Source organism: Bradysia coprophila (assembly GCF_014529535.1).
Source record: "Bradysia coprophila strain Holo2 chromosome IV unlocalized genomic scaffold, BU_Bcop_v1 contig_106, whole genome shotgun sequence".
Lineage (NCBI taxonomy): Eukaryota > Metazoa > Arthropoda > Insecta > Diptera > Sciaridae > Bradysia > Bradysia coprophila.
Window position 1 is genome coordinate 765,435 of NW_023503372.1, and position 23,399 is coordinate 788,833.

The 23,399-nt window shown below is 34.7% G+C and overlaps 1 protein-coding gene across 1 annotated transcript in view; it reads right to left on the bottom strand.

Moving 5' to 3' along the window:
- LOC119070727 (receptor-type tyrosine-protein phosphatase-like N) overlaps nucleotides 1-14,169 on the bottom strand; it is a 31,482-nt gene extending 17,313 nt beyond the window's left edge. The window contains exons 1-2 of the mRNA XM_037175183.1: nucleotides 13,762-14,169; nucleotides 6,688-6,815 (exon numbers count right to left, since the gene is read on the bottom strand). Coding sequence (XP_037031078.1) covers nucleotides 6,688-6,793 — 106 coding nt within the window. The 5' untranslated portion in view covers nucleotides 6,794-6,815; nucleotides 13,762-14,169. The remainder of the gene's footprint in view (nucleotides 1-6,687; nucleotides 6,816-13,761) is intronic.
- Nucleotides 14,170-23,399: the final 9,230 nt, after the last annotated feature.

The window sequence follows — 23,399 nt, forward strand, 5'->3', positions numbered from 1 at the left end:
AACAACCTAAAATGTGATACATATGTGATATATATTTGATCACCCTAAATACCTAAAACCTGAAATACCTTAAAAAAAATAAAAATAAAAAAAATTCCACAAAAATCATTTGCGTTTTCAAAAATTTCGCGCACAATAAAAATCCATATCACCTTCATTCATTTGTTGTCATTGTATAAACGGCGGATGTAAGGAACGAATCCAACGTTTAAAAATCGGTCAACTTTTGCCTGGTATAGAGCCTTTGCCGCTACAAAATTAAGACATTTTTCACATTTTTCGCAATAATTTCGCATTATTCGACACATTTTCACTCTTAATTCACTGATATTAACCAATTTCAATGATAAAAACTCATAAAAACACAAAATATCAACGAATTTTAATCACATCATTTTGTACACAACAATGCACATGGAAGGTGAATTTGTCACATCAAGAAAAATGTACGGAATTTGGTGCGGTCAACTACACAAACATGGCATATTTTTGATGCAATGTTTTGACCACCATGTAATTAATCAAATATTAAATTTTAGACGCTATTTATGTTAATAATATTAATTGTCGAACTACCTCAAAACACCAAAACTTTGTCCGGTAATAATTCTTTTGTCAATAAAAACCTTAAATTAGACCACACCGATCTTACTATTTTCTTAAGAAATGTGCAACTTTGTACTGAGATGGTGCACTGGTTTCATTTTATGGTTGTATCAAATAAGTAAACATAATAATCGCATTATTTTCATGAAAAAATTAATCTTTAGGCTCTAAAGATTAATTATAACGTTCATTTGTAATTATTTTCCAAAACTGATAAATAATGTAGCTGGTCAGGAACACCTGCACGGTCAGCTATACCCCCGCTTACCTTATAGTAGGGCTCACTAGTTGAACAAAATACATTTTTTGGTGCATTTTGGTATAAAAGCGTGAATTTTCTACCATTGATAAATATACATTTGGGGAATCAAAAACAATTAGGAGACTTTGAAAAAGTGACCTCTAGCGCCATCTACATCCGGTTGAAGTTTTCGATGCAGAGGTAACTTTGATGAATTTCTGTGTAGCGGGAATCGAAGCTACGTAGGTGATATTGGTCTCAAACGAAAGCTAAGGGTTCAAAGTTTTTTTTTAGTGCAAAAAAATTTCATGAAATTTTCCAATTTTCCCGTAGTTTTACCGAATTTTCATAAAAATGATATTTTAAAACTGAGGTGAAACTTAAGTAATTTTTAAAATTGATTCAGAAAAGTTTTTTTTCTTCGCTATTATCGTTGCACATTCAGTTTCCAAACTTTTAACGATGAAAAAGTTTTTGGATGTTCCGCAGCAGTGGTAACTAGTTTCAGTTTTCATCGAAAATTTGATCCCTTTTGCATGGCGAATTTTTTTCGGCAAAATTTTTTTTCCCTTAGCTTTCGTTTGAGACCAATATCACCTGCGTAGCTTCGATTCCCGCTACACAGAAATTCATCAAAGTTACCTCTGCATCGAAAACTTCAACCGGGTGTAGATGGCGCTAGAGGTCACTTTTTCAAAGTCTCCTAATCGTTTTGGAATCCCCAAATGATTTTTTCTTTACAATTTTTTGTTTCAGTTATAGGGTGCCTAATTTTTTTTTTAAATCACATTTTGATTTTTCCATACAGATGTTGCGTTGGAAAATTAAAGAAAATAAAATTATTTAGAGCTACTCATACTTTTATCTATTTTTTGATTCTGTTCTGTGAACAAAAAAAATCATAAAAATTCAAACAGAAAATAAGGACAATTAGTACAATTAGTACAATAAGGACAAAATAAGGACAATTCTCGAAAAGTAGGAAAAATAAGGAAATAAGGACAAGAACGACCCCTGCTCTATGCACCAGCCAACAATACCACCACGACGCTGACAAAAGCATCTACTACACTTTCTTTTTCGAATTAATTTGAAAGGCCGAGACTGTAGGGAAATTCAATTAGTGTACCGAATGGTGGAATATATGCCTGTTAAGCGCTTCCGTATTTTTGATTCTCCTTTTCAGCAATGCAGACAAATGTTTTTAGCAAGTCCATGTCGGAACCGGCATCGCCTGATCTTTTTTTGTTTACTTTTAGTGGTAATCAGTGGTAATGATGTCTGAACATTTGATGTTATTTAGCCGTTTGTCTATCATGTTATCGCACACCATGTCACCGTATTTGAGATTAAAGCGACAAATCTAAAAGATAAGAATTTTAATTGCTCTAGAAGGTAATTTCTAACGACATAAGATGATTCATTGGTATAAATGACTTCAACACCTTTTCTAAACTCAAGTTCTGAACAGCTATGCTGAGTAGACATAGTGGAACATTTAAGAAAACTAAGATCGGTTCAACAGTTATAAAATCTAAAAATTGTTTCACTAAACTTGTCTTCCGATTTGAATTACTTTGACGTCGCGCGGAAAACATTTCTTTTGCGTAAGAACGATCGACAGCGAATGACTGTTGTACAGCGGCTTTTAGAAAGTTACGCGTGGAGTTATCAATAAACTAATAAAGATAAAAAGTGATGGCAGAAACAAAAAGAACACATAGAAAAAAGTTGTTCCACAAAATTCCATCAATTCATCAATCAGTCGGAACGGATGGGGCTTGAATTTTATTTTCATGTAAGCTGGTCCAGCTTAGCTGGATGAAGTTTTCGCAAATTAATTCATAATTATTTGCTACAAATATTTATATATTCGTGTCAAATATATACATATTTAAAGGAAATAATTATTGATTTTTTTCGTGAGGGAAAAATTCTTTTAAGAACACAATTTCACGCAAAAATTATCTCAGGTCCTAGATTACTAGTCCAATAAAAACTCGAATTTTCGAACTGAAGAACATAGTGGACATAAGTCCACTATTAAGAAAAAAAGGGACTAAGGAAGCAAAATTTTCAAAAAAAAAATTTAGGGACTAAGGAACATTTTTGGGAGCTATGGCTCCCGGAAGTTTCCATACAAATGCCATATAAAAGCCAATTTGTATATTTCTGTGTGTGTGTTTCCAAGAAATTGTATAATAGTGTTTGATGATGGTTGCGATGACTGATGGATGTTTTGGGAGTAGAATACTTGCGAAATGACCAAAAATGGAAAAGTGTTTCAGTTTTATGTTTTTAGACTTTTTTCAAAATGTATGGCAGATGGAATATTGGTTTCTTCGGCAAAGTCTCAGAGTTTTGGGAGTAGAATACGGGCGAAATGACCAAAACTGGAAAAGTGTTTCAGTTTGGATCAGTTTAACATGTTGCAATAATAAAATAGTGTCCCAATCCCATTCTTCAAATAATTATCACAAAATAAATAGAAAATTCATTCATCCATTCAGATGCATTCACAATTGTCAATTTTTCGGTGACGGTCATTACTCTTAGTGTCACTGTTATAGGTGAAATTCACTGTTATCGGCGAAAATGCTGAATACCTCTAATAAAAATAGGTGTGGTATGGTATGGTAACTTAGGCGCCTCTTTTCAGGGGATGTTTTCTGTATACAAAATTTGTTTATCCTTTCATGGTAGTCTTTTAACCAGTACTGTCAGAACTTAGGCAAAACTACTATTTTTCAGAGGCCGCCGCGATCCGACCCGCACAGTATACAGCACGAACCAGTGAGATACTTCTAGTTACGATTTCTGTGATTTCCTAACTTTCGTATCCTTTTGGTTTTTTTTACGTTCGCGTTGATGTCACTTTTGTAATTTCACTTCATTTCTCGTATGTATGTACGCTCGTACTTTGTTTGGTAACTTCTTTCATGTGCTATATTTTATAATGGTTCTTCCAACAGAAAATAGTAGAAATCATGTTAAGATTGTATTTGTTCTTTTAAACAAATAAAGAAAATTAAAAAAAAAAAACTACTATTTTTCATTGATATAACTTTATTATCCACCCAAATTTCCATAAATTGCATAACTTCTATCTTCCCATCGCATCGTCCAGAATAGTTCGACCGGCGGGTATGGTAAAATGAACTTTCACCGTTAGACCATGAACTCCATTCGCTGTAATTTTACTCTTGTAGTAGTAATTTCCTACAGGAAGAAACTGGCCACCAAATACTTGAGCATTTAATGGCAAATTATCTACAGAAAAGTTACCGCTTAACGGGCATTTCGTGGTCAAATTGGAGTATCCATTAATAAACTTAAAAAAAAAGTCCAAAAGTATGGACTTGTCGGTACCATCCATAAATTTACACCAATCACTTCTTATGTTGATAGCAAATTGCCGATATCCTCCAGTGAAGTGATAATACATAGACGACTGAACTTCGATCGACTCGAAGGGAACCAATGTAAAACAATTTACTGTCAACAGTTTGGCAGTACGATTGTGAAATTTTGTTCTGCAGATCGTATTCTTGCATAAGGTCTTGTTAAATTCACATTCGACGTGATCGAAGTACATGTGATCCTGTGAACAATATTGCCGATATTACGTTTTGATGGATCAATATTCCAAGCCGAATACCATTAGGTTTGATAGTCCGTGTATTGTCATTGAAGACAATGCAACACACAGTAATATCAAACGATACATTTCTACGAGATCTTTTGGGAATAACTTTTCTTTTATCTGAGCGTTGGCTATGTTTTACTATGAACTTTTAAGGTCGCTACTGACGCGAATGGGACAGCTCACTGAAAAAATTTATATTTAAAATTGTTTCGTAATGTGCTAGCTCGTTATTTCAACCACACATATCGGTAATTCAGATCAAAGATTTTTATCAAATGTTTCATGCGTAATTTTATAGAATTTGCCTCGTTCAGAAACTTGTGCATTTGTGGACAGTGCATTTGCTTTTTCATCATCAGTTAGCAGAACCTGGTCGTGCATTTACTTTTTCAACATCAATTAGCAGATGGCCATTTATAAAATTTGTATTTAAAATTGTTTCGTAATGCGCGTTGGCTCATTATCTCAACCTCGCATATGGTTAATTCAGATCAAAGATTTTTATCAATTGTTTGATTGAAATTTTGAACCTTTTGAATCAAAATGAGTAGTAGAACCTATGATAATACTAACTTGCTTGGCAGCTTGCCGGATTTTCTGTATGTAAAAACTGATCGTACTCTACCATCTAGACAAAGGCACAAGAAAGGTAGAGACATAAAACATTTCTGGTTTGACCAAGACTGTACACTTTGGAGAGGTCGCGCAGATCGTTATTTTATTAGATACTCGGGAAAAACCAGTTGTGCGAGTTGTGCGAAAGTGCCTCAAATCAATCGTCCAAAACAGATACTCAAAAAAAATTTCATGTAAGGGGCCGAAAACCAGAGAAAATTCTCAAAACTCCCTCATTTTCGGCCCCGACACGATCTGTTATGTTGCATCCGTGACGTTTGGCGTGATAATGTTATTGGAAGTGTGTTGTTTAGTATTGAGTTTTGGCATGTGTTGCAACCATGTGTTCTTGCGGATTTGCGTTACCTTCAGTGTTTATATACTTTGGGAAAAACCACTTATTTTGCATATGGCATGTTCTTTTGTAATATTTTCGTGCATGGTATTTTTTCAATACAAAATAAAGATGTTTTAAACATTGGAAATTATTTAAAAACTATTTCTAATTGATAAATAAAGATGAATCTTCATATTGAGACAAAAAAAATGTAAAGTATTAAGCTGCGAGCGCACTTACACCGTTTAGCTCTCCGTTTACGTTTTAACAATGGAAAGTGGGAGGAGCTTCCATTGTTCACTCGTAAACGGAGTGCTAAACGGCGTAAGTGCGCTCGCAGCCTTATGAAAAAACTGCCAAGTACAACGAAATCAAGCGTCGTTCCGAACGTTTCTAAAATGAAAAAAAATTGTATGCAGGCATCGACGGCAAAGGTGTTTTCTTATGGTATCATAATAAAATGTGAACCATTACTTAATTTAAAAATTAAAAGAAGGGCAAAACTTCATTTTCATCACGTATTAAGTTAAATTTGATTGTGAAATAATTATAAAATAATTAAAAATATCACCGTTCCGAGCGTTTCATTAGTAAAAAATTTTAAAATGTCATACCGATAGTCAACAAGCTTTCGCACAAAACGCTCCTAAAGTGCATTAAATTGGTATACAAATATCGCGTTTTGCGCTATGTTACATTAAATACAAAGGATTTATGACACCAAATACCGGTATCAACCAAAAATCCGCTACAAATTTCTGTAAAATACCGGTAACAAACAAAAATGTGGTGCGAATACATTTTAGTAAGTTCTCACTGAGCGTGGAAACTGCCATATAAGTCGACTGCATATTTTGTGGTCGGCAAATTTGTCAAGAAATCAAATGATAAAATTTTCAGTTTTTTACTTTTAAAGGGGTACAAAGATGGGTTTTAAAAATTCCGATTGTTTTTGGATGTTTGCTATTTAACTTCCTGCGACATTATCTCTCAATCTATGACTTCGATTGGATTTGTTCTTTCACATTCGTTTTTTAATCCGTGTAGCTCGTTCGGGCTTATGCGTCTATCAAGAATCCATATGAACAAATTTTCAGTTTTTTACTTTTAAAGGTATACAAAGATGGCTTAAAAATTCCGATTATATTTTTGGTTGTTTGCTAACTTCCTGAGACATTATCTCTCAATCTATGACTTCGATTTCACAATTTTATATAAATTCATTGCCAATGGGCTACTTACCAATATTATTTTCAGCTGATGTGTAATCGATATGATTAAAGCATGTTAGTAGAAGTGTTAAAAAAAATGTCTTCCAGGAGCTCCAGTTTGTAACATTTTTAGTCATGATACTCTGCAAGAGCCGTCACCTGAAATAAAATGATCCGTTAATTGTGGTACTGTGGTAGTCAAGTTTCAGACACTATTGCTATCAACTTTTGCAGGTTATTTCAGTTAACAGAAAAACAATCGTCGATAGGATTCAGTCGGTGTGTTATCACACTTCGTCTGTTCTTACCTAACATAACATAAATTCAGAGTTTCAGAGTTACTTAGACTACCGTTATATCAATAACGTTACTCAACTTTTCTAGTTCATTAATGAGTACATTATTCAATAGAACCTTAACATCAAGATGAACGGAAAGAAAGTGATTAAAAAACGCGTCTGTAAGATACATATCGCAATCAACAATTACTCAGAGACGGCTTTGTTCAATCTTTTATCAAAACTGTAAAAGTTAGATATCATGGTAAAGTGCTCAGTGTGAAAACATTTGTCAGACTAAAGCAAAATGCAACTGATTGATAAATTACCGATTTAAAGATTGATTTCGTTACGCATTGAATTTCATTCGATCTCCATATCATACGGAATATCCACAAAGCTATACACACCGTACACAATCACTCACTTTCACTACTAACACATTAGACAAATTCAAAAATTGCGTCGCAAACTCCAATCAATATTCAAGGATTTTTGGATGTGTTTATAAATGTACATAAAATTATACGAGGAAATAACGGCTGCAGTAGTAATAAATGAAATCAGCCGGAAATTTTTCATTTTACTCCTCATTATACAGTCCTTAAATTCGTTAATTTTCATCAGAAAACAAGAGCAAATTAACAATGGTGAAAATGGCAACAGTTGCGAGCTGAATATCGTATAGTAGGACATTACGTTTCGCTGCTGAAGCTTTTAATTATTTAGGGTAGCTAACATTATCTAAAAAACAATTAAGAAGCAACTGGAGTCGGATCTATTACTATTTTCAAGAGATTGATTTCAAGTCTTTTACTTCATTTTCTTTAACCTTCTTTTTGCTATCCATATAACACCACATCAATCAGAGTTTATCTGTTATTCCTGATGTCCTTTTTTTCAAAAGATTTCAAAAGATTCTACTGATTCCCAATTATTTAGAATGATTTTTCGGATAAAATTCTGGAAAAGACACCTAGAAGGCAAATCTGTCTGGAAAAACATGGATTTTTTTTGTGAACCCGAGAGGTAACTTTTACTGTAGATTGATCTCCGACTCCGGACTATTGATGATACGGGCCAGACCAACATAACTTAATATATTTAAGATTTTCCAATTGATTTTAAAATTTAAAAATTTTTCATATGATTCTCGTGCTTCTCACGATTCTTGCGATTCTCACGATTCTCGTGATTCTTTTGATTCTCCGTATTCTCTATTTGAAGAACATTTTATACCGTGATTTATTGATTTATTCTACCTCATCACACACGCGAAAGCGCAGAAGAGCAGGATGGATTATTTGTTCCACGGTGACGTAGCTTGTATTAAAAAAAAGGAATGTAAATTTTCTCATGTGTGCAGTAAATTAAACTTTTCTTTTCGTTTTGGCTGAAGACTTGAATCAACTTCGGTAAAAGAACCAGTTTACAAGCAAGTACTCTTTTGTCTCTACAAATGTCTGTATCTCGAGATAGCCTATACGTATAGTGAAGAACGTACGTACATGTGAGTATTCAGTATGCAAGGCTGGTGAGGTGATTATATTAAGAGAAACCATTACCTAATGTTTGATACAAATTCTATGAAAATGTCTGAAGGTCAGGGTGAATTTCATTTGACCAAATAAAAACTAACTGCCAGGGTTTCTGTTTTGCATAAAGAACGCATTTGAAAGTTAATTCGAAATGTGTCTTTCGTTTCCAAATATCACGCTTATCGTTCCACCCAATCGGACTGAAAGGTTCTAAAGTGTGATGCCCTTTTCGACTTTCCGATTAGGTCATTCTCTGCTATGTTATTTGGTTGAATTTCCTAAAGAAATTTCATGTAAGCCTGCGTGTGTTATCTGGAAAAGAAATGGATTTCGAATTCAGCGATTTTGATTCCGTTAAAGGAAAAGTATTTCATGCTCGTTATCTTCAAATGAAAAACTTTTCTTGTAACGCGTGGTGGGTATGTCTAGACCTATTACCGCTATAAATTTACCACCCTTTTATGAATGTAAAATTCGACACATAGACCGAACTAAACAGAAACATCGGCGGGAATTGTACATAAGAAGTAATTTAATTGAAAAACTCTATAATGGGACATTGCCACAAGATGGATGCTAGTAGACACTACGGTAAGACTACTCCTCGTGTAAAAAAATAGAAAATGATTTTTATTGAAAGCGACAAGGGAGAATTATATCCAATTTGCATAAAAGTTAATTGCTACAAAGCCAGATATTCGCGCAGTTGAAACATTTTTCTTGTAAAACAATTTTAGCTCGTTAAAGATTGATTACTTCACAATCAGCACAGCTAAGAGGGGAAAGTAATGCGAATGAAAGCCGCAATAAATATTTGCTGGAAAATAGCAGAGCTAAGAGAGCAAACATAATTATTTACAAGGAGAAAATGAATTTTGAAGTGTGTGTAGACGTTTTCTTCCAGTTCCGAAGGCAGTCTGCAAAAAAACATTCCATTAGATGCGTAACAACCACCAGTACGAGTGTATCAGTGATGTTCTCGTAACGAGATGGTTGTAGTATACACTATATATATAGTGAGGGTGTACACTGTACAGGGTGTAGTAGTGTATCCTATTTACACCTACGTGTTGTATAACTACGAATGGAAATAAGTTGAAAAATTGCAATAACAGAAAACCGTAAACCAAAGCCGAATATACTTTTGAAACGAAAATTTTTCAACGTTATTTTCCCTCAGCCGGCACCTACATGAAATGTGTTTTCTTTGTCGGGAAGCTTTCATTTGCACATTTCACCGTTCATAAAAAATTACATAAAATGTTATCAACGATAAAAGCGAACTCAGGTTCTCATTACACAATATTGTATACACACCACCCACGCGCACACAAAAGCATTCTCATCATTTTTGCATTTGAATAGACGTCAGTAAGTTTATTGTACGAAATATTATTTATATTCATCAAACCGTCTCATCATCATTTGTCTACACACATCCATGATTCGTTCGAAAATATTATGTTATTTTCATGGAGCATTACATTATATATATGGCATCATGGTGTCACATCAAATATATGGAATGGTAGGATAGGAATATATGAGTTGACCTTATGAATAATTTAGCCGATGTCCGGATTGATTTTGTCATTCAATTTCTCGTTTTTTGGAACCATCAACCTACACATTGGACTTCCATAATCTAAATTTATGCCTTCCTATATCAAAGCCATCAATTTTCATTTAATTTGGCCATATTTAGCTTCAACAACTTAAAGGTTCATTATCATCTCACACACAGATAGAAATTTGGGATTAAAACTTTAGGTCTGTCTGGGATCTCTGTAAGATTTAAATCTGTTCGTGGCTGAAATATTGTTTCCATTTTCAACAGAGAGATTCTCTCAGTTTCTATTGGAAAGTTTTTCTTTAGCTAAACAGCCTCTCTTCATCTGTTTATCTGTTTATCTTTAGCTTCTCTAAGACACAGACAAGAAAAGCAAAATCAAATAAAAAATTTGAATTTAATGATAGAAAATAGAAAATTTGATCCTGGAACAACAAAAAGTCACAACCCACTCGAGTTTCTAATTTATCAAAAAAAAACCTCAGGTCCTCGACTTTCCCACTTTCTTAAAGTGTGTGGAACATTGAACATTAAGAGAGGAATGATACGAACGATGTGTTCCAACATAGAATGTAAATCATATGTTTAATGTTACCCTTCACCTTTAACCTTTAACACACTTCATTTACATCTGAAGACAGAGCATAACACCCACATGTACTCTAATGACCCGTTGCTGTAGCGCAACGTAACAGTGGTTTTATTTATGCATCGCAGTGATGACTGCTTTTTTAGATACTGGTACATGGTGTGCTCGTAACATACTCGTAACACAATCTTTCAGAAATATTTCAAAATTGTTCATTTGTTATCGGCATCAAAGACAAAAATTAACGATTGCTCCTCGTGTTAAACAGAATCGTTTGAGTAAAAAAAAGTATGTCACAGATGGTGACTTTTCCGAGCTAGAGCACTTCGAAGTGTAGGGCAGGTACGATATAAGAGTTTTTCCTGTATATTGAGACCGGAAATAGTTTCTTACATTACCTTGACAATGATACCATACAAGTTCGACTTCAAACATTTTTTTTAAATAATGGAAAATGCAAATTTACTAAAATATTGTTAGAATCAGAATCAAAGATTGAAATAGAACGTCAATTCAAGTCAATTGCAGAGGGCATTCAAACAATGAAACCTGAAAATGAATTCTTATTGGGAAGTCCACTAACTAATGCCGCTTCAACATTATGTCTGAACCAACAAATTCTGGACTTGCAGAATTTGACAACGAGACTCAAGAACATAAGCATGCAAAGCGATTAATTATTTGTTAAGAATGTCCATTACGACTCCACGTTTAATTTTCTTTCCACGAGGATCACCCATGTGGGGTAATGAATCGGGCCTATTACAGTACGATGAAGTTTTAAAAAATGCTATTGACAGTATCTTGAATATTGAACTAAGTGATAAAGACTGGATCGAATCCTCATTACCGATAAAGAAAGATGGAATTGGAATACATCATGCTTCCGATATTACTCTACCATGTTTTCTATCGTCATTGTATAATGTTTCCGCTCTGTTGGATCAACTGTTACCTGAAAATTACCGACTAGTTGATGTGACAAAAGTGGGATCAGAAGATCATTGGTGTGGAAAATTTGGAGAACTTCCAGAGGAATCGTTACGTATTTATCAAGGCGTGTGGGAATCTTACGAAATTAATCAGAAAATCGAAAATCTTAGACAACAGTTGAACGTTGCAGTGGACAAAGCTCGATTTTTGGCCAATTCGTCGAAAGAATCCGGCGCTTGGTTACACAGTTTACCGTCACCTCAATTAGGAACTCATTTGAATAATGATGAGTTTCGCATATCAATCGGTTTACGTCTTGGCGTTGCAATTGTACAGCCCCATAAATGTGTATGTGGTACGAAAGTTAACAAATACGGCAGACATGGATTATCATGCAGCAAAGCATCCGGTACACTTCCGAGACATGGATCAGGAAATGATTTAATTCAATGAGCATTCCGATTAGCTGAAATTCCATGCAAACGTGAACCTACTGGTTGCTACCGACCAGATGATAAGAAACCCGTCGGGCTGACTCTCGTACCTTGGGCGAAGGGTAAATCACTCCTGTGGGATTATACATGTGTAGACACATTTGCCAACTCGTATGTGAACAGAACGGCATGTGAATTGGGTTGGGCAGCGAAAAAAGCAGACGCTGATCAATTTGATCATTACACCGATTTGATGAACCAATTTATATTCGTTCCGATTGCAACGGAAACCTCTGCTCTGATTGGCAAATGCGGATTGTGCCCCGGATGAAATTAAAAGTTTTAAAGGTTCGAAAGACATAGTCCTACGTCTCGAAACTCGAAACCCAATACGAACTCGAATTTTTGAGCTTTTTGCTCATTCTTGAAGTTGTTATTGTATGATAGCCGCAAGACATCCATTTTCTTTTCTCATTCCAAAAATAATCGAAGCTTTCCATCGCTAAACTGAGATTACATTTGTGTAGTCATTTTCGACAACGACAATAAACAGCTATGAGTTTAGGCTAGTGTTATCAACAAATACGCTTAGCACAACTATTGAAGTAATAGATTTGATATCAAATACTGACATTAAAAGTTAAATAACTAAAAATCAGGAAGATTTTTGCATGCTCTAGTCGTAGTCGTAAGCAAAGATAAAGCGTGGAAGAAGAAGAAGATTAGATATCACACGCCAAACGAAACTTCAAACAGAAGTAACAGATTTAACGGCGATACCCTTGCCGAAATGTAAACCTCTGTCAATTAAGTGAAATAATTGTCTGAAAACTGTACTCTAACTTAGTTTATTTACCCTTAGCAAACTCACCCACGGAATCTTAAGTACATACGAAGTTAATGAAGAAAAAAATTATCGATTTTCGTCATTGCATCGGTATGTAAAATACAAAACTGGTGAAATTTATCTTTTCCATCAAAATAACATCGTCTTCTACAATGAGTTCGACAAATCACTCATTTTCTCATGAATAGTACACTGCACCTTTATACGCCCACTTATCTTTAAAGCTTCTAGTACACATCCAATCGAACCGACATTAATTACCATTATGTAGGAGCACTTATGGGATTAAGACAATAAAACATTACACGGACAAACATGATGACTGTGGAATTGAACCATTTTTTTTTTTAAATTCTAAATGACCCCTGTACATGTAGAACAGAAATTCTTACAAAGTCACTCAGACAGAAAGTCTCGCACCAGTGCTGTAACTAATTCCCATCGTACAATCGAAAGCATACATTACTAGCTGCAAGCATATGGGGAATAATAAATTATAAAAGCGCCCTTGAAAGCAGACACAATAATCGATTACGTATTTTTACAAAAATGCCCCCATTCTCTTCCATATCAAACATCCGAAAATATTTTTATATCAAAAACGCAATATGTGCGGAACACTGGAAAAACGCCTCTTTGCCAAGTCAACAGGTCGTTTGATATCAAAACACCACTACACATAATCGTCGCCATTATTGCGCTCATTGACGACATGAAAATGGCATATTTTTTTCGACAACGGGAAAATTATATCGTGCAACAAGAGGGATGGTTTTCTGATTGTTCGTTTACAATTTTCTTGATTTTCTGATTTAATTGCTTCGGTTCGGGCTAATAACGATCACGGGAATCGGTGGAAATTATCGGCTGAATAATTAATTATGACCAGCAATATGTTGGTCTTTAGACATTTTACCTTTATCCCATTCGTGTGCAGCACCTAATCCATATTCTTGCCACCGAAAAAAATTGTTTTTTTACACTGAAACTATTGTCCTTTGCCGAACGAATGCAAAATTGAAAAACTCAACCAAATCGTCACTGTACATCAAAAAAGAAAAAACGTTTTTTAAGGAAACCCAAAAAACTAAATGTAAAAAAAATGGGAAACAAATAAAATTTCACTCGAAAGTCTGTTGGAATTTTTTTTCTATTTTTCAATTTTCACTTGACCGACCACACACATACAGTACGCTAAACAAGGCACCTTATCCAGCTTTTGTAAGGGTCTGGCTCTGAATAAAATTTTTTTCCTCTGGTACGCCGTTCGGTGCTGAAGGGCGTAAGCAACCTTTTTCATTGAATGCGAATATTTGACTGGAGCGTGGGTGACAGCTTTTCACCCGAATCACCAGCAAGTTTTTTCCATCGATTTTCCAATTTCCATTGTTGTATATAAGCCGCTGCGCTTGCGTAATATTCTGAATAAAATGGTTAGCTCTCCCATTGACGTAACAGCACTACCATCGACCTAAACTACCCATTCACAAAAACATGATAACCGAAATGTTGCTGTGTGTGTATAATAATAACCAACCGCGTAACATATATGCGGAAAATTGAAGAAACAGAAAGCGATATGTCGGTTGGATTATATCTCTGTTTCGTGGAATGACGTTGCCTATTGAAATATATGGGTGGACAAATTGGATTAGACAAGATTACCACATAAGATTGGCGGATGTGGTAAGGATAAAAAGAAATGGAATTAACATTGAAATCTTTTACCTCTTGTCAGACTTAGATTCAATAATAGAACCTTGTGCTTAATATCGAGCTAAATTTAGATACAGACGTTTACAAGAGCTTCGTAGATGATTCGACGATAAGCTCGCGATATTTTCAGCTTCTATGAACGCAACAGATGTTTCCTATTTGTTATCGATAGCGACAATGGACTTTGGCTGACGTATTACTTATAGTAAAATGTAAACGAATGAAGTAATAGATTTTCTATTACAACATTTTAAACAATGCAGTAAAGGACTATTCTGGCAATGTGCGAATAGTATTTTCGTTTGTATTTGGAATGAACATCGTCAGTTAGATTTGAATATGGGAATTATTTTTAGAATCTCCAGTTTTTCCTTACAATTTTTTCTACCATGAATGTTATTATTAGCTTCTGATCAATAATTGAGATATTTTAAATGACAAAATGTTTTTTTATAATTTTATTTAAGAGTTGTTTAAGGTCTTTTGATGAGTGACAAGGTGACAAAGTGAGTGGACCGTGAGTTAGGGCCTTAGAAGTGAAAAGCTACTCGACCCTATGTGTTTTTCCTAAGTGTGGCTCGTTTACATGAAATCGCTATTTCCTCCGGCTTGTATATACATCATTTTCAATCTTTTATATCAAAAATGAAGGTATAAAAGAACGCGCTATTTTTCCCAAAAGTAATTTATTTACAATTTAAAGTTGACAGAGTCAATTATTTTCATTTGACATTAGAAATTTATTGTGCAAGCTCCATATTGGTTACCAGGGCTTACGGCACAATAACCACTGCAGCAACATGGATTACCGGTATCTCCATCACACGGTCCAACTCGACAGCCTATTCCTGCTCCTGCACATAAAATGGTTGGATCTTGCTCGTTGCCATTCTCACCAGTATATGGAAGATTCTCCATCTAGAACGAAAAAGTGACCAGGTTCTTGCTGTAAACTTTTGTCCACCAACTTACCGAATACACAGACGAAATGAATGAAATGGCCAAACAGATTGCCAAAACAATAATAGTTGCAGTCTTCATGGTTCTTGTTGAGGAGTTGTTTTCAAACTTGCTTTTACACAAAATGATTGATTTGACCACAGAGGGCAGATGCTTTATATACTCTTGAAGTTATCTGTTATTAAGTGAAAGATCTTTCCGTTGTTCAGATAAAATTTAATCTCGGCAGATTTCACACTTGTTGTGCACCACACGTTACGCAATTTGAAATGATTCAATGATTAATAATTGAATTGCTTGTCAATCAACAAATGTATTTTCATAAACTTTGATTTGCTATCATCTTCAAAGAAATTACCCAATTTCAGGTATGGCATCCGGCAAAACAGCTAACTGCGCAACCACTTGAAAATAAAGTTTACCACCAACGTATTCATTTAATAGATATCTTTATACGATGGCGGCGCAAGCGACTGCATTGTACTGTATTTGACTAAGCAATTCAAACGCATATTTCTAATGAGTAAAGCGACATTGCTGTAACATGTATAAGTATATACTGTGGCTAAGTTATAAAAATGTCCGGAATTTTCAATAAATCTAAATCTTTACTCCATAATTTGGAGAAATATTAAAAGAAATTGAAAGTTTTATTGGTTATTTATCATTCATTAAGAATTGATTGTGTGCAAGCTTCACACTGTCTCACTTCTTATATAAGTCAGATCCTAGTTTTGAGGAAATATTTTCTCGCATTTTCTTGAAGGGCATATGCCGTCTTTCTGAGCTGAATTTGATCTTGACCCAGTTGGTTTTCGACAATAATCTCATGTTCTAGAAAAGACAACGCGTTCGCCTTTATTAAGGCCAGTTCATGGTCGCATATATCGCAAAAATGTATGCGAGTATGAACTGGCCTTAAGACGAATCGACACAACGCTAAATTGAAGTCTAAATTTGCGCGAAAGAATTGTATATTTTCGACGATAACCTCGTATACGCGTTCTGGAAAAGGTGAAACCATCGTTTTGTGTTAAAATGTGTTGACTTTAAGTAAAAAATGGCACAGTTTCTGAGTTTTCTCATAGATTGCTATATCACCACAAACATTATTGTTATTGAAAGCCAACACTTCTAGACATGGTCCCACTTTTTCCAGAAAGGATGCTGATACGAGATTATCATTGAAAATATATCATTTTTTCGCACAAGTTTAGAAAAAGAAATTTCTTGACTGTCCGATGATATGTAAAGATCCGTTCAGAATTGGAGACCAAAAATAAATTCAATAATTACATCTTAACTCTAAGGGAAGAGAGATCTCAGCTAAAATATCATGCTCACACGTTAGTAAGCAGGCGTGACGCAAGTCCACTACCAAAAATGTTTTAACAAAATTTTTTGAGGACGGCGGAGCATATTTTCAGCAACTTTTTGACTTCTCCACCTTAACTCCAACGACACCCAAACCAGGATATCTAGGAATCCATACGAGTTCAACGAGCTATCACACGTTACTGCAGCTTCAAAATTGGCCGAGATATTGAACTTCGAAATATTGATGTTTGTATGAAAATAAGCAAAATTTCGTTTTTTCAGATAACTGAAATCGCCTACGTTAGTTAGTACCTATGGAAAAGTGCAACTCCTAAACGTTTCTATAGATTTTCCTGAAATTGGTTATAGGCTAATATTGGTCCAAAAATAAGAATGGAATTTTCAAAAGTTGGAAAAAACCCATATCTTGGGAGCTGGAGCTCCCCAAAGTCTCCATACAAATGCCATGTAAAAGCCAATTTGTGTGAGTTGTATATTTTGTTGCATGATATGGATGGTAATGTGGTGAATGATGTGTGTTGTTTTGGGATGTATTTCTTGTTGGGAATTGTTGGGTATTAAGTATTAACTTCCACTAGGTCGGTTCCTAAATATTGGTATGACAGGCGACTACTCTGGCACCTAACTTCCATCTGATTTTTTCATGGATTTGGGTTATTTTCGACATGAGTGAGATGTTCCCAGGTTGGTTCCTAAATTTTGGGATGACAGATGATTCCTCTGGTACTTCCTAACTTCCATCGGATTTTTTGATAGATTTGGGTTATTTTCGACATGAGTGAGATGTTCCAGTGTTGGTTCCTAAATTTTACGATTTTCAATAAAGTGAGGTGTGTTGAGGAACGTATTGTTAGGAAAATGGTTGAAAAATATACTGAAAGAATTTCAACGAAAGAAAACCGAATATTCTGCCACTTCTGACGCAAATTTCTTGTTGTAAAATATTCTTTCACAAATTTTTTGAGTCAATTTTTTGTTGATGAAACTTTTGCGTACGACGCACGCGTCACCCTCAGCGATATCAGTTATTTTGTAAGTAAGATAAAGGACTTGCGTCACATTTACTCTTTAAGGGTTTTTTGACTGATATTTCTATACAGGAATTGTGGATTCGAAATTTGTTTGGAGATGTGTCTTTCCAATAAAAGGTGTCCACTGCGGATGGAGCAGATTTCATAAAAAGACTGTCTACTCTAGCCTAAACTCAGCGAAGCGACCGCCCAGTTATAATAATATTAATTCAACGCCAAACATTGTTTGCCATGCATTTAAATTGAGTAAGAAATGAAAAATTACAGATTGCCCTTGATTTGACTCGTGTCCCCACTGGGATTCGATCCGGTGACCTCTCGCTTGTGAGTAGAGTGCTCTACCGTTCTTACCAATGTGACGGGCAAAATGTAATTTATCAAATCGCTTCATGTTTCGAAAGCCCTATATTATATAACAGTTAGATATGACCACCAATTACGACGTGACAAAGAGTGTTGTGTGGTTGTAATTTTCGTTATTGAATATGGTTGCTCTGAATGCGAATAGAGTTTATCGATAAAATTCACTGTTTCCTTTCGATGAAGGTCCCAATGACTTCATTGCAAAAGCACGTAGTGGTAATTTCGAATTTGTTTTTATGTACTTCAAATGCTTACAGATTCGATACCTGGAATTGGGTTATATCTTTGCAGATCGTAGCACTTTCAAGTTTAATACATTTATTGATAGACATAAGCAAAACAATTATCAATCATTGAATCAATTGAATCATTTCAATTTGCGTAACGTGTGTTGCACAACAAGTGTGGAATCTGCCGAGATTAAATTTTATCTGGACAACGCGAAGATCTTTCACTTAGTAACCGATAACTTCAAGAGTATATAAAGCATCTTCACTCTGTGGTCAAATCAATCATTTTGTGTAAAAGCAAGTTTGAAAACAACTACTCAACAAGAACCATGAAGACTGCAACTATTATTGTTTTGGCAATCTGTTTGGCCATTTCATTCATTTCGTCTGTGTATTCGGTAAGTTGGTGGACAAAAGTTTACAGCAAGAACCTGGTCACTTTTTCGTTCTAGATGGAGAATCTTCCATATACTGGTGAGAATGGCAACGAGCAAGATCCAACCATTTTATGTGCAGGAGCAGGAATAGGCTGTCGAGTTGGACCGTGTGATGGAGATACCGGTAATCCATGTTGCTGCAGTGGTTATTGTGCCGTAAGCCCTGGTAACCAATATGGAGCTTGCACAATAAATTTCTAATGTCAAATGAAAATAATTGACTCTGTCAACTTTAAATTGTAAATAAATTACTTTTGGGCAAATTAGCGCGTTCTTTTACACCTTCATTTTTGATATAGGTATAGGATATATCTCTGCAGGTAGCGCAGCTTAATTTACAGTGACAAAATGTATCAATATTGATTATTTCATTCATTTCTTTTGTCAGTTAATTTTTTTTTTAATAATTCAATTTATTATCATCTCTTAACCTATGGCGTGTGCTTGGTGTATAATTAAATTAAATAGGCGTATGACTTGGATAAAGTAAAACTAAAAAAAGGAAGAAAACAAACATAGATCAAAAGAGGTATCATACAAAAATAATCGTCCAAAACGAAAAAACAAAATCCTTTGATACAAAGTAGTCAATCAAAATAAAATAAGAACTTTTGGCCCAAAATAGTAAATCAAGAAGAACTAAGAAAAGATAAAAATCAATTAAAAAAATAAACCAATCACAGGTATAGCTAAGAAATCACAGGTATCAATAAATTACACATCGGGTTTTGAGTCATCAGTTAAGGTGAAAATAGGGTGATATTACTCCAAATTCGTAACCACAGTTTCTCATAACTTCAATCTTAAGCTAATTGATGAGTAATTCGAAATAAATTTTGTAAACATCTTTGAATTGAAAACAAAAAAATACAAAATGGGACAAAATTCATCCCCTCTATGGATGACAAAATGAAAAAACTTGCAGATTCATAGCAGCAATAACGAAGTAATACATGAAAGCACCTAGCAAGGTAATAGAAAAAAATAAAGTTGTAATTTAATGAAAGTATGCGAATATTTCCATACCTTTTTTTTCTTAATTTCACTGCAAAATTACCATGGTATCAAAATACTACTCTATTTGACGTGTAAAAACCTCTATTACCCTGCTAGGTGCTTTGAATACATTCTGGCACGACAGAGTAAATTAAACCAGGCATGACCGCTTGATTTGTCAGTGTTCATTTTCAGACAGGTCATTAGGTGATTAGGTCCCTTATTTGACGTTTGAAAAATTAACCGCTTCTGCCTGGTTTTTATTTTACTCTGCCGTGGCAACTTATGTCAGGGTTCATTTGCGACCAGGGCCTATTTTCGATAATTTAAATTGTCGAAATTATCAAAAAATTATCGAAATTGTCGAATAATTATCAAAATTCTCCAAACGTAAATTTTTGTAGAATTTAGAGAATTTTTCGATAATTTCGAGAATTTAAATTATCGAAACTAGGCCCTGATTTGCGTTCATTTTTGACATTTGACATTTAAAAAATGAACCACTCCAGCCAGATGAACTGTCGGCAGCAGGTTAGTAAGTAAACTTGAAATATTTCGCAACACAAAGCGCTAATTTGCCCAAAAGTAATTTATTTACAATTTAAAGTTGACAGAGTCAATTAATTTCATTTGACATTAGAAATTTATTGTGCAAGCTCCATATTGGTTACCAGGGCTTACGGCACAATAACCGCTGCAGCAACATGGATTACCGGTATCTCCATCACACGGTCCAACTCGACAGCCTATTCCTGCTCCTGCACATAAAATGGTTGGATCTTGCTCGTTGCCATTCTCACCAGTATATGGAAGATTCTCCATCTAGAACGAAAAATTGACCAGGTTCTTGCTGTAAACTTTTGTCCACCAACTTACCGAATACACAGACGAAATGAATGAAATGGCCAAACAGATTGCCAAAACAATAATAGTTGCAGTCTTCATGGTTCTTGTTGAGAATTTGTTTTCAAACTTGCTTTTACACAAAATGATTGATTTGACCGCAGAGTACAGATGCTTTATATACTCTTGAAGTTATCTGTTATTAAGTGAAAGATCTTTCCGTTGTTCAGATAAAATTTAATCTCGGCAGATTCCACACTTGTTGTGCAACACACTTTACGCAATTTGAAATGATTCAACGATTAATAATTGAATTGCTTGTCAATCAACAAATGTATTTTCATAAACTTTGATTTGCTATCATCTTCAAAGAAATTACCCAATTTCAGGTATGGCATCCGGCAAAACAGCTAACTGCGCAACCACTTGAAAACAAAGTTTACCACCAACGTATTCATTTAATAGATATCTTTATCCGATGGCGGCGCGAGCGACTGGTACTGTATTTGACTAAGCAATTCCAACGCATATTTCCAATGAGTAAAGCGACATTTGCATTGCTGTAACATGTATAAGTATTATAATGTAGCTAAGTTATAAAAATGTCCGGAATTTTCAATAAATCTAAATCTTCACTCCATAATTTGGAGAAATATTAAAAGAAATTGAAAGTTTTTTTGGTTATTTATCATTCATTAGGAATTGATTGTGTGCAAGCTTCACACTGCCTCACTTCTTATATAAGTCAGATCCTAGTTTTGAGGAAATATTTTCTCGCATTTTCTTAAAGGGCCTCCCTAAAAGGAGGAAGTATTGCAAGTGAACTCAATATCCGACGAATAAGTTAGACGTTTGCGACACAGTTAAAGGAGGAGCGGCATAGCTGTCAATCGAAAGAAACGCCACACAAATAAATGGGGACAGCAAGTTCAACATCTTATAAAACTTTCAATGAAAAAGTCAAAATGGTACAAATTGCAAAAATTGTACACAGTGAAACTATACCTGTGAAGTACAGCTTAAACCCGATAATCGAAATACTTTTCACCAAGGCCTATTTTTCGTTATCAACAAAATTTCTTCTCACAATTCAGTTTCAGGTCAAGTGCCCCGGTTCTTAATTCAAAAAAAAACAAACAGAGCGAGCGCTGGTGAATTTAACGAGCAAAATGAACTACAAAGGTGTCTAAGCAATTTGGGTTTCCCCAAAAAGTGACACTAAAAGGCTAACTTTGACCTCATTCTCGTTGGCTTTCAACATTTGTGCGGTGTTGTAGTATAACTCGAGGCTGTCCGTCAAGTGTCACAATACGCATCGTGTCTTAATTCCTCATCTCATGTTTGCTCGGTGGTTACGGACTAGCCTTCCACCAAAATGATCCGGGCTCGAGTATCAGACACATGCAATTTTTCTATTGATTATATTGCAATGCTAACGTCTTAAAGTTCACTCAAGCCCACTCACGAATTTGTGTTCATATGTCTACTCTACATTTAGGCGAGACATCTACCAGTACGTAACTTTCCTCAGAAAGCATTTGCATACTTCGAGACGTGGTTCGGAAGTCACGTTAAGCTGTTGGTCCAGACTGCTCTTGTTATTGGCTATTCGTGAGGTCTCGCATAAAATAAAATGAATCTATAGCCTAATAAAATAGTTTGTACTCGATGTCATAAATGGCATAAATAACCTTCCGTAAGACCCATGCCTTCTAGACACATCCTTTTGATTGATTCAATCCACGCCATTAGTCGTATAAATTTATACGTCAGAGAGAGCTTCTTTCTTCTTTGTTACGATCTGTCAGTTTTTCTATTTTGCGATTTAGTATGGAAATGAAAACTAAAATTGAGATATCTTTGCTGTTTTAAGTGGTTTTTCATATTTTTTTGGACCAAAATGTTTTGAAGTGTATTTGGAATCGATTGACATTAACAAAATAATAAATAGAAAAAATATTTTCACACAATCTGTTAATGCCAATCGATTCCAAACACATTTTAAAACATTTTGGTCCAAAAAAATATGAAAAACCACTTAAAACAGCAAAGATGTCTCAATTTTAGTTTTCATTTCCATACTAAATCGAAAAATAGAAAAACTGACAGATCGTAACAAAGGAGAAAAAAGCTCTCTCTGACGTATAAATTTATCAGTCAGTTTTTTTTATTTTGCGATTTAGTATGGAAATGAAAGCTAAAATCCACGCCATTAGTCGTATAAATTTATACGTCAGAGAAAGCTTTTTTCTCCTTTGTTACGATCTGTCAGTTTTTCTATTTTTCGATTTAGTATGGAAATGAAAACTAAAATTGAGACATCTTTGCTGTTTTAAGTGGTTTTTCATATTTTTTTGGACCAAAATGTTTTAAAATGTGTTTGGAATCGATTGGCATGTGATTTTTTTTCAATGTTAATTGATTTCAAACACATTTTATAACATTTTGGCCCAAAAAAATATGCAAAACCACTTAAAACAGCAAAGATATCTCAATTTTAGTTTTCATTTCCATAGTAAATCGCAAAATTAAAAAAACTGACAGATCATGACAAAGGAGAAAAAAGCAAGGTTCTGAAAACACAGGTTAAGACACTTACGAAGGCGGGTGAAACACAAATCTTGACAATTCAGACATGTA